This window comes from Salvia miltiorrhiza, unplaced genomic scaffold (genome assembly GCF_028751815.1).
Source record: "Salvia miltiorrhiza cultivar Shanhuang (shh) unplaced genomic scaffold, IMPLAD_Smil_shh original_scaffold_188, whole genome shotgun sequence".
In the NCBI taxonomy this organism is placed as follows: Eukaryota; Viridiplantae; Streptophyta; class Magnoliopsida; order Lamiales; family Lamiaceae; genus Salvia; species Salvia miltiorrhiza.
The window spans coordinates 1-12,052 of NW_026651497.1; the positions used below are offsets into that span (position 1 = coordinate 1).

The window sequence follows — 12,052 nt, forward strand, 5'->3', positions numbered from 1 at the left end:
TATATACAAACTTGAGCATTATTGTAATTTTTTCATAATTTATAACTTCACCCAATTCGAATGTAACATGGCAATCCGACAGACAAAGTTTGAATGATACGACTTTTCAACATGGCATATTCCAATTAAAATTACAATGTTTTATTTATGAAAATATTAAAATAAATAAAGATTGTTTTTTAAATTCCACCTCACTCTGTCGTACACACACAAACGCAACCCAGAAATTGCATAAACTTTTTGATATCTTTCTTAAATATTAATCCCATCTCTCTCTCTCTGGCTCATACAATCAAATTCACATAGCATCTCCAAGAAGGCAATAACTCAGAGCACTATGATTTATGACTATGCAGCTTCAAATATAATTATCCGAATGACATCCATCCATCGTGTGGAGATTAATCCACATGGCGTCTTCTTCTTGTGCTTCTGCAAAGTCTCAGCCATATTCTTCTTATTACGCGTGATTCTCTCCACTCCCGGATTTTGCGCCTCCATTTCACACTCAGCTGTAAAACACTCAGGCATTACCGTGGTCGTGATTGGTAGATGGAAATGCGTGTGTGTGTGAGAGAGAGAAAGGTAGAAGGGGGAGAGAGGGGGACTTTTATCTCTACAATGAAATGAATAGATGCTATATGAATGGATTGAGTGAGCGAGAGAGAAGAAGATTTAAGTGAGAGAAATCAATAAAAGTGAGTTCATCCACATAAAAATTTGTTTAGAATTGTGACAAATTACATCAAACAAACTCATTCGTATTGTTTAGCAATTAGCATAGCCGGTCTCAGTGATATCCAACCGGCGCTGGCAATCCATTCAACTCCCGGCCTTGATAGTGAATATCCTGCAACAAGCACAGCTTGTTAGCTCAGACCAAAACATGATAAAATATTAGAAGCACGTACGCACCGATGCATAGTGATTGACATCACGGTGGTGAGCCTCGTCGGCCCTAACAACAACGACAACATCACGGAGGGTAGCGTCGGGGCTGAGGCGCCAATAGTCGATGGCAATAGCAGGAGCAGGGACATTCTCAATGTTCCCCTTGTCGAGCTCTTTCAAGAACTCAGTGTAGGAGTGGATGGCTTCTTCCTCCAAGTATCCAACAATGCGGTGACTGAACTTTGGGGAAACCAGATAGGCCGCCATGTACACGTTGAAGAAGACGCCCTGGACGGCAAACACCAAGGCGCGCTCGTACCAACGGGGCTGAGCCACTTCCATGAAGGTCATCAGATGCATCCTCTCGTTCTCTGCTTCCTCCAGAAGGGCTTTGATCCATCCACCACTCTGCTCGAATCGTCGCAGGGACTTGCAGTGCAGCAGCATCCCTCCCACCATGCCCGGAACGGCTGCCACCGTCTCAAGCATCATAGCACGGCATCCATACCTCCTCTGTAATGGATTTCACCAAAGTTTAAATATAAAAGTCAGGTCATCTCTAAGAAATTCTATCCAGCAATTTTAATTTTTTTATAAACGGAACGTGGTATGACATATTTCTTCTTCACGTTGAATTCCTAACCAATAAGAAACAAACCAGTATATCGATGATAAACACTAAGTCTAAAAATATACACGTAGTTTGATTTTGTATATATGTATGTAACGCCTGGATATTTATATATATACAGATAAACTAATCAAAATCGTAATGGAAAATGTTAAAAGTATTGGTTAATTACGAAATCAAGATCAGATCAGTCTATTGCTACAATCTCTATCCATCCCTTCAACAAACACTCTAGAGCGAGTTTGACAAATACATGACTGTTAATTTCAATGGAAAAACTTCTTTGAATTTAAAGAATTGAATTTCATATAGTACTGCCAAAAACTAGATCAAGACGAAGAACTATATCAATCAGAAAGTTGATTCTATGATACACTTAAGTTAACAGTTGCAAGCAACAGAAAATTAACTAAATCTAATCGAACATCAAACTATTTTAAAAATAACCAACGACTTCTTGATTCCTTATTGACAGTAAGTTGCATACGAATGAATATCTGTAATGCTGAAAGCTGGGCCAAAAGTAAAGCTTTTCTTCCAAAAAAGAAAAGCTTTCTGTTTTAATCTCAAGACGATCAAAACAATATCATGTACAGCCAAACGTAAAAAAGATCAAAAAATAAACAGATAAAATCATAACAGTAACAATACCTGAAAAAATATATCAGTAGGAAATCTGAGTGCCTTGACAGTCCAATAGGCGACCTTGTCCAGAAAGGTGACCGGAGCGTGATGCTTTTGCAGATCTATATTTAAATCAGCCTTGTATGTCTCCCATGGCTATATCAAATCATTTTCCATCATGAATTAAAACGTACAGATCAGAAAACAATAATAGTATAGTTTTTTTTCACTTCTTTTATATTCTTACCATAAAGCTGTTCCATCTCCACTCAGATCCATCTTCTTTGGTAATCTTCGGGCGCTCAATCCCCCAGTAACTCACAATCCCCTTGTTATCCTTCCCGTCGCCACCGGCAGGGGCGGAGCTTCCAGCAGATCCGTCGTTCACCTTCTCCTCCTCCTGCTGCTTCTCACCCAGCACCACTGTACTGGCGTTGCGCGATCCTAGAACCGGGAGCTGCATCCACTTTTCGACCGCATTCTCCGCATATTTCGGAGTGCTGCCGAATAAAGTGGTGGCGCCTCCGCGGACAGAGGTCCTAACCGATGAAGCGCTAACCACAGCACCGCCGCGCACGACGGCAGTTGAGAAGTAACGCGGCAGCGCTGTTCGCGCTGCCTTCGTTGCGTTACGAGTCATCATCATTTTCTTTTAGGTTTTGGATTCAGAAATGTTTTGGATTAACTAGAAAATTTTGAGGTTTTGGAGAAACTTGTAGAGCAAGGTTTATCTGTAATTTTTGTTGGCAATGTTTTTGGTGTGAGGTTCGGATTATTTAAGAGGGTGGGAAATATATAGGGGTATAGAGGTAAAATCACGTAGTTGAATGCGGTGTTGTATTGGAGTCAAGTTGTTGGAGGAGGTGGTACATTTCCATTTCTGACCTTGGAAAACATTGAATGTGCTTCAATGCATATAAATGTGAAACTTCTACCGTTACTACAGATAACTTAAAAGACGAAAACGGGCACGACTTCCTCATGGATTCGTTGAAGTAATTAGTACGCATGAATGCAAATTTTAGTTTATTATTATTATTATTATTATTATTATTATTGCATTCTTTTTGCACAAAAATTTGAATACAATCAGTTGTACCGTACAATCGGGTTGCACCCTAGCTGGTGATTAGGGATAATAACAGGGCAGAATCGAGTATTACTTTCACATTTCTATTCCCGCCAAAGAAATTCATCTCATACCCCCTTAAATCAAGGTGAGGATTACCTAATGGTGAGGGCATTTTGGAGAACAAAATTGATTTCCATGGTTGGACGTAACGGTTGAAGTAAAGCCGTTAGGAGGGCAATATGGGAAATCGGATACATGCTTACAGCAAAGCAAATCGAATTTGAAGTTTATTTCTTGGAGAAGAAGTCGATGAGAGATTGCGTATGGACCAAGGTCTGTTTTTGTGGTGCGGAAATTTGAATAGGGGAATCCTCAATTAATTAATCCAACCGACTCTTAGGGGGGTGTATTCGTTGTGGATTTCCACAGACTTTAAAAAGTCCATGGAATTTAAATTCCATGGAATTCACATAGATTCCAGACGACTTTCAAAGAATTCGTGGTTGGATTTCACTCCGATTTTCACTGATTTTCAAAGACTTTACGGGATAATTTTGAAATTGAATTTACTAATATTTCATTTATTCGGAAAATTAAAGGAGTAAATTTTGTCTATTAATTGCTTGTCACTGAATTAATCCATTGCTAGGTCAACTTTTCCTAGAATGTCACTGAATTAATCCATTGATACCAATAAAATCAAGGTATCATCCCACATCCACCTAACTCATACTTTAAACACATCAAAATGCTTGCTTTCTAAAAATTACAATGTGTAACACCATTCTTTCAGGTCATTAACTTGTTCACTAGAAAGATGACGTAAAACAATGAAACAGCAAGCTACACCTTCAATAACAGAATGACAAAAAGCATACAGCAAACTATAATGAGAATTTATGTGCCGCAGACGAAAAAATTCCCCTTCTTTTCTGGATATGAAAATCAAAATAAAAGAAAAATTAACTCTCTACACTTCAGACAAAAACGTAATTCACACATTAAAGGGCGTAATAATTAATAAAACATCATCAATCATCACCAAATGTAATCGAAAGCAATCGATTTCGCCATCCGTGAATCAAAAGCAATCGAAAGCTGCAGATTTCAATGCGATCAACCAGAAGCGGCAGCTCTGACTTATGTCGGTACGGTCGGCGAGTGTGGTAGAGAGAGAGAGAGATAGACGTTACTGGTTAGGGTTTATTTTGGAGTGAGGAAGACGACTAGAATCATTCTTTTATTTTCTTTTACGCTCAAACCCAGCGTGGGCTGGATACTCTCAACGATGGCTGAGTTCCAGCCTCGCTTAAAACTTCATGGATTTCAATTCTCGTGGTTCTTAGCCGGATTTCGCCGTGTGTATTTTTTGGATGAAATCCATGAAAGTCATTCCGGATTTTAAGTCAATGGAATAACGAATACACCTAGATTTGTATGGATTTTAAAAAGTCTTGAACGAATACACCCAGATTTATATGGACTTTTAAAAGTCTTGAACGAATACATCCAGATTTCTGCAGACTTTTAAAAGTCTTAAACGAATACACCCAGACTTTTAAAATCCATAGAAATCCATCACATTCCAGAACGAATACACCCCCCTTAATTAATGTTTTGTTAGGCATAACTTTTTTTTGAACACACACTTACGCACTAAAATATATAAAAACTATAAATTCATCAAGTCATGAATGTACATAGTAAGGGAAATTTATTTCTAACTATCTGCATAGATTAAAATTTATTTGGGAAAATTATGTATTCGAATAAACTTTTTATTACGCCAAACCAATTTTACTAATATTATTATATTGAAATAAATAGATGCCGCATTGTATTTCAAGTACGTAATAGATTTCAATTCTGAACCCATAATCTGTAATAGCAGTAGAAAGTAAGAAACGTGATAGTAGTACAACACAAAGTATTGGCAGAAACTTGACCAAACCTCCACTTATTTATTAAAATGGAGAAGAAGATAGGATTATTATGTGGGTAGGTTGGTGAGATCCGCAAGACTTATCCGAAAATGTGAGACTCCATTTCCTTAGTGAGACAGATGAAGAAGTTCAAGAGGGAAAGCGGGTGAGGATTATCGAGAGCAATGAGCTCGTAGTCAATAGTCCAGGTGATAAAGTCGACCCCATCTTTGGTCTCCACGTGCACGGTTATGAGCATGTTCTTGTAGAGCTCGCAGAGGTCTCCTTCCAGCATCTTCCACGCGATTTGCTTCTTCTCCTTGTCGATGTCTTGAAGCACTTGCTTTGCTGTCTGAGCTTTCCCATCTGTACATACGTTGCGTACTCTCAAATTATGCAATGAGAAAACGAGGCAAAGTGGAGTTGAGCTTACCAACGGTGTAGCTCCATTCGATGACGGAGCCATTAACTCCGTAATCGCCTTGATGCAGCTTACACTCCTGAATCTTTCCAGGGGTGGCATTGGTCAGGTGGCGGGGATTATTAGCCACCAGCTGATGAAACACGTCGCCGCCCGCCTTGAATGCCACCTGAGCTATCAACTTGTTAGGGTATGAGGCCATCTTTCCTTGATATTCACTGATCTTTTAATCAACATATATTGGCCAAGTCTAGTCTTTTTATAGTTCACTATTTTGGGACTTAATTTCTTGCTCATTTTGGTGAAGGATTTTGAAAGTGAGAGCTTCCACATTTTCTTGGAGGCAGATGTCTTTGTATTTTAAGTGTATCCAAGGATTTGGTTGGGATATGTTGGTTTGGGAGAGAAAAACGTTGTATTACCAGATCTGCTCAAATCTTTTCCGCAGGAATCGTGCACAAAGGTTTTCATGTGCTGGGATCCCGCAAATTTATTTTTTAATTGTATATATCTAGAGATAGTTGACGTGTTTTAGTTTTTCATATACACATTAAAGTATCAATAAATAAAATCTTCAAGTTTTGATTATCGAAAGTGGTCAAAAATAATATGAGAAAGAGGCACTCTCCCGTGCAACCGATTGCACCGTGCAACTGGTTTCTGAATGACACTACTTCAACATACAAATGACACTTGAAGATCTTCAATTGTCATTGGGAAATGTTCAAATGTCATTTCCCGAATGAAGCAGTGTCATTCTGAAAACTAGTTGCCGGTGCAACCGATTGCACAGGAGTATTTGTGTATGAGAATTGATGTCATCAAATATTATATTTTTTCTCTTTTTCGACCATTTTCAAAGACTAAAACCCAAAAATATGAGTATCATTAGAGAGCTATTATCAAGATGTTTTTAACAGTACCTTTGAATTGCCCATCAAACTTCAAGCAATCAAGTTATTGGCCAACGAACTTTTGGAGTTATGCCATTTGTTAAAAATTTAGATATAATTCGAGCAATTATAACCCTAAATGAAATATTAACACGCCACCTCGTGAATATCCTCATATTTAGCCTATGCTTATCCAGGTCGAGAGCTATTTTGGATTGAACGTGCTTGCCAAATGAAATACTTGCGCTGTAAAATTGGAAAATCCCCCGAAATTACCGGTTTCTTGCTAAAGTTTCAAATTCAGATCAACTGCATATTTGATGTCCGAAAACAGAGAAAGTTAAGGTTTGGCTTTTTAATTACTTGTGGAAGTTTCTGATGAGACTACATTGACAATTTTAGCACATATGGCTGAAAAAAGTGATGGCATAGTAACTTGATAAACAAATAGCTAAGCAATCAAGGGATAATGATTAACCCCTTGGATTAGGTTTGTGGAGTAACTATATTCAAACTTTTAACTATAAGCAGCAGCAAAGAAAATACTGAAATGTACAACACAAACACAAGTACTAACAGCCATGCACGATGATTGTTGTTTTTAACTTGTAGGAGAAAATTATGCTGAAGAAAGATTTTTTAAACCATTCTTCCCCAAGGCCAACACTTGAAAGGAAGCTAAACATAGCAAATCAAATTGGGATTACGAAAATGTGATATTCCTTACTTGGAACCATAAATGTGATGTTCCAGCGCCTTATATTGACTTTACATGCGTTTCTTGAAACAATCAGAATTAAATACACACCCATCACACATTTGAAGCTTCAATTCAGACTAAATTAAACTTCACAATATCCAATAAAAGAAAAGAAATGTAGTCCTTACTTACAGCTTCATCTACTGAAACACTCCAATTCCAACTGTCTGCCGTTGCCGAAATCAGTGCATTATATTATCTTGAGTAAACTATCTATGTCCGCAGAAGAAAAGATTGCATGAAGTTTTCTCATGAGTAGAAATCCCAAATTGGCAAGGTTATACATCTCTAAAGCATCATTTGAGAAATGTACAACACCTAGATAATACACGTATACGTAGTGCTTACACCAACATTAATCACTCAACACATTTCACTAAATTTAGGAGGGTTTCCCCACTCTCGTATAATTTCATGTTGCAATTATATCTAGTATAAAGGCCTTTAAACAACTTAGTAAATACTAGCTTTGTCTTGAATGGAAATATGTTTGACTATAATATCTTACATGCACGCAGTTGAAAGCTTAGTGTGCATTAGCAACCAAAATGATCAAGTGAAAGTAAAGAGAAATGCCACAGCAAAGTTAGTTGTGGACATTCTGATGCACTTCTTAACGAAGATCAAGGATCAGGCATCTCTAATTGCTTTCCTATAGCCATTTCTAGGTTTTATTGGATTTGAATAATATGGTATACTAAATAGATAAGCACACAACTTCATGATGATCCAATATGAAGAAACCTATCACAAAAGGCAATCCCACTTCTCATACTCACACGAGCATTTCAACAAACACGTAGCATTCACAACTCCAACAAGGCAATCAAAACAACATAATCACATGATTGAAGTGCAGACACCTATAACAATGAGACAGGTACCAAACAGCGCGAGGCCCACGCGGGTTTCTTCGCCAAGAATGATCCCAAAAACAGCAGTGGCAGCGAAAGTAGTAGCGTTGGTGACGGGCACAGCTAAAGAAATTGGGGAGTCGCTCAAGATTGCGAAGAAAGCGGCCGAGGCTGACAGATTTACTATGAATGGCAGAGTGTACTGCCAAATCAAGAGGAGCTTCAGCCACTTCTTCAGCGGCGGCGTGTTTGTTTCAGGCGTTGATTTGAGTGCTTCGTCCCATAAGATTGCGCCTTTGCGCATGAGGGCGTTAGTGGCCCCCCAAACAAGCCCTACTGCCAACATCTTCTCCACATCTCTCCCCACCATCGATCGCCACTACAAATTTCTTCAAGATTTCGGGGGACACCACAGCTTATATTCGAATCGAATTACCTCATCTGCTGGAAGAGTAGACTGGTGTTTTAAAATGGAAAATACATAAAAGAAAGACGAAGAAAAAAAGATTAAAATTTAACCCAATCGAACATGCGGTTCACTTTCAATTTGAAATCGATTTTAAAATTAAGTATTAATTTTAGGATTATAATAAAATTAAAATTTTATTTGTAAATTACATATATCTTTTTGTTATTTTTTCTTTATCTTCTTATTTATTTATTATAAAATTGTGAAAATTCAACTAATTATTAAATATTCGATATATATATATATCAAATTAAATATCACGATAAGAGGCTTTAATTTAATATAATATATATGTAGATGCTGAATTTAAAATGTAAAAGTTATATTTATTTAAAGATTAAAACTTAACAAAAATCTCTTTCCTCTCACTTCTCTCATATTTTTCTAAATAGATTTATTTTTTAATTATTTTTTATTTTTTTAACTTATTTTATTTTCTTTATTTTTTTGCTTTTTCATAATACAATTTTATTATTGTGAATTTTTTTATAGTTTTTATATTAAACTCAAATATATTCAAAATAAAATTATATTTCATCTGTCCCAATATTCATGATCTGTATTCTTTATTGAATTGTCCCAATAACATGACTTATTTCTACGTTGGGCCATAATTATAGCTTCATTCAAAATTTAATTAACCAAACTATATATACTCCTAACCCTATCGAAACAAATCACAATCGGCTTATTATTTGTTGTGTTAGTTTGTATCTACACTCCTAACTGTATATATATACTTCCAACCCGATTAATCGTCGTATTTATATCTCACACGCGATAACAACTACTCCCTTCGTCCGCCAAGATTATGGCACAATTACTATATCGGGCGTCCGCCAAGATTATGTCATTTTCCTCTTATGGCAATGGTCCCACCATTTACTTTTATATTTTATCCTTACAAACATTCTTTATTTAAAAAAAACCACCCTAAATTCAATCTCAACCACACATCTCATAAAGTGGTGGGACCCTTCCTCCACTATATCAAAATCATCATTAATTTTATTAAATATCGTGCCCAAACAATTTGCCATAATCTTGACGGACGGAGGGAGTATGTCACATCAATTATTCGTCGTGTTAGTTTGTATCACACTATATATACTCCCAATTATATATACTCTTAACTCGATATTCGTCGTGTTAGTTATGTCACGTCAGTTACTCGGCTAATCATATCAACAATAACTTTAATTAGAATACTGACCGGTAGCATAATCAGATTAAATTAATAGTTCAATGATTACTACATCAAACTTTTAAGTTTGTATACAAAATCATAAGTTGATTAAATTTAATAGTTTATAGGCCATTAATCATATTTGTTTTGAAATAAATTAACACAACGAATTTAATTTATTAGGATATTTATTTCTAATTAGATATAAAAATAGCCTACTGCTTAGTGGGCTCGGGCCCCTCGCTCCAGTAAAATTACATTAGGTTAGGTTCGGAATTTCTCTCTGGCCCAATGGGCTCAGCCGTGCCCATTAACTTTGCTATAGGATTCTAGGAAAGGTCAGCTTAGGGTTCACATTTTCAAGCGTGACATTTTTATTTTGTTAAGTTGAAACTATAGTCATTGGATGAATATACAGACAAATGATATCTCGTTGAGTTCTTTAGTAATTTCAGGCTTAAGCTCACAAAACTCTAGATGGGATCCTCTGTCTCAGAAAATGGTGTGTATCACGTGTACCACTCTTTATTTTTTTATTTTATAAATTATTTTTTATAAAAATAAAAATTATTATTATATTATAAACTCTAATTAATATTTATCATTGAAAATCTAAAATTTGAAAAGTTATATACCCTAACTTTGAATTAATGAACCCAAATAATCTATTATTAATTCTAATAATTATAAAAAAATAATTATAAACCTTAAAATGGATGAGTGAATCCTTATTAATTATCTTTATATTATGTAAAAGCATAATAAATTAAAATTAAAGAAAAAATTAAAAATTATTACATAATAAGAGTGGTACTATACACAATATATTTTGGGACAGAGGATCCCATTTGCACAAAACTCAAACTGTTTAAACATGTATTCTGTAACACCCCAATTTTCATAAACTTTTCAATATAAAATGTTTGAAAAACTAATAGATAAAAATAAAATTTCTTGAATTATAAAAGTTCAAACCAATTTAAAATCAACTTGTCAAAACTAAAGTAGTAACATGAAATAAAATGATAAACTAAAAAGTAACATGTTTCAACTTAAATTTCTATGGAAATACTAAATCTCTAGTCATTCTCGACTTCCATGGCCACCACGACTCCAGAACTGCAAAACTGAGAAGATAAGGGGTGAGCATATTGAAAATATACTCAATGAGGAACATAACAAAATATTTATATACGTCACATATATAATTAAATCACATTATCATACTTGCAAACATACGCCAAGAAACCGGAGCCCCTTGACAAGCATAATCATAGTTTGAGTCGATGGCTTAAGTCCCATGACCAAACACATACATAGATCAATGGCTTAGGTCCCATGATCGCACATAACATAATAGATCAATGGCTTAGGTCCCATGATCGCACATAACAACATAGATCAATGGCTTAGGTCCCATGATCGCACATAACATAGATCAATGGCTTAGGTCCCATGATCGCACATAACATAGATCAATGGCTTAGGTCCCATGATCGCACATAACAACATAGATCAATGGCTTAGGTCCCATGATCGCACATAACAACATAGATCAATGGCTTAGGTCCCATGATCGCACATAACATAGATTAATGGCTTAGGTCCCATGATCGCACATAACATAGATCAATGGCTTAGGTCCCATGATCGCACACAACATAGATCAATAGATGCACGTAAACAAGTAATCAACACGATAATAAAAACATATATAACCATATGAATAAGCGTAAAATCCCTCACCTTAATATCGAAACTTATAAATTCAATCAAAATCCGGAACGAGGTCTTAATAGCGCCGCACCAGAAGAATTCGTCAAAATCGTAGCTGAACAGACCAGTCAGCTTCAAGCCTTCGTTTGAAGCCTCAAACGTCCTCAAATCGTATTTTGCCCAGAAATATGACTTCTTCGTCTTCGAGAGAGCTTTCCGTGGCCGCCTGTTTCACTTTAATCGGAGTTATGTGGAGGAAGTTATGGCCGTTCTCCCGAAACTGCCAGAACTTGATTTCCTGCGAAAATCTGACTCCACACGTTTCTGACCCTCTCTGCTCTCTAAAACCCTAATTAATTAGTGTGTCCGTCTGTTTTAGGGTTTGAAAATAGATCTCATATTTATACTAGTTTCTAAAGACCTTTTGATAAATATAAAAAAATATTTTCTATGTATATCTCCTACTAAGATAAAGAATAAAGATGATAAAATGAGTTCTAATTCTAATAGGAATCATTAATAATAATAATAATAATAATAATAATAATAATAATAATAATAATAATAATAATAATAATAATAATAATACTCTAGATAAAATTAATGGTGCATA

At 35.8% G+C, this 12,052-nt stretch overlaps 3 protein-coding genes across 4 annotated transcripts; all 3 read right to left on the bottom strand.

Annotated features, from left to right (window-relative positions):
- Nucleotides 1-227: 227 nt before the first annotated feature.
- LOC131003296 (ubiquinol oxidase 2, mitochondrial-like) lies at nt 228-3,157 on the bottom strand. 2 transcript variants are annotated; one of them, XM_057929802.1, is made up of 5 exons: nt 2,394-3,157; nt 2,174-2,302; nt 916-1,404; nt 745-850; nt 228-512 (listed from the first exon to the last, which is right to left on the bottom strand). In XM_057929802.1, exons 1-4 carry the CDS (start codon nt 2,790-2,792, stop codon nt 791-793), a joined length of 1,077 nt encoding a protein of 358 aa, XP_057785785.1. In that variant the 5' UTR covers nt 2,793-3,157; the 3' UTR covers nt 228-512; nt 745-790. The 2 variants fall into 2 exon arrangements, with proteins under 2 accessions (XP_057785785.1, XP_057785784.1); XM_057929801.1 differs by lacking the exon at nt 228-512 and having other exon boundaries at nt 675-850; nt 2,394-3,156.
- Nucleotides 3,158-5,076: 1,919 nt separating this feature from the next.
- On the bottom strand, nt 5,077-6,040 carry LOC131003289 (MLP-like protein 28). The gene is made up of 2 exons (XM_057929794.1): nt 5,574-6,040; nt 5,077-5,506 (listed from the first exon to the last, which is right to left on the bottom strand). The coding sequence occupies exons 1-2, from the start codon at nt 5,761-5,763 to the stop codon at nt 5,241-5,243; spliced, it is 456 nt and encodes a 151-aa protein (XP_057785777.1). The 5' UTR covers nt 5,764-6,040; the 3' UTR covers nt 5,077-5,240.
- Nucleotides 6,041-7,920: 1,880 nt separating this feature from the next.
- On the bottom strand, nt 7,921-8,611 carry LOC131003291 (uncharacterized). Its single transcript, XM_057929795.1, has one exon. The coding sequence runs from the start codon at nt 8,436-8,438 to the stop codon at nt 8,055-8,057; it is 384 nt and encodes a 127-aa protein (XP_057785778.1). The 5' UTR covers nt 8,439-8,611; the 3' UTR covers nt 7,921-8,054.
- Nucleotides 8,612-12,052: the final 3,441 nt, after the last annotated feature.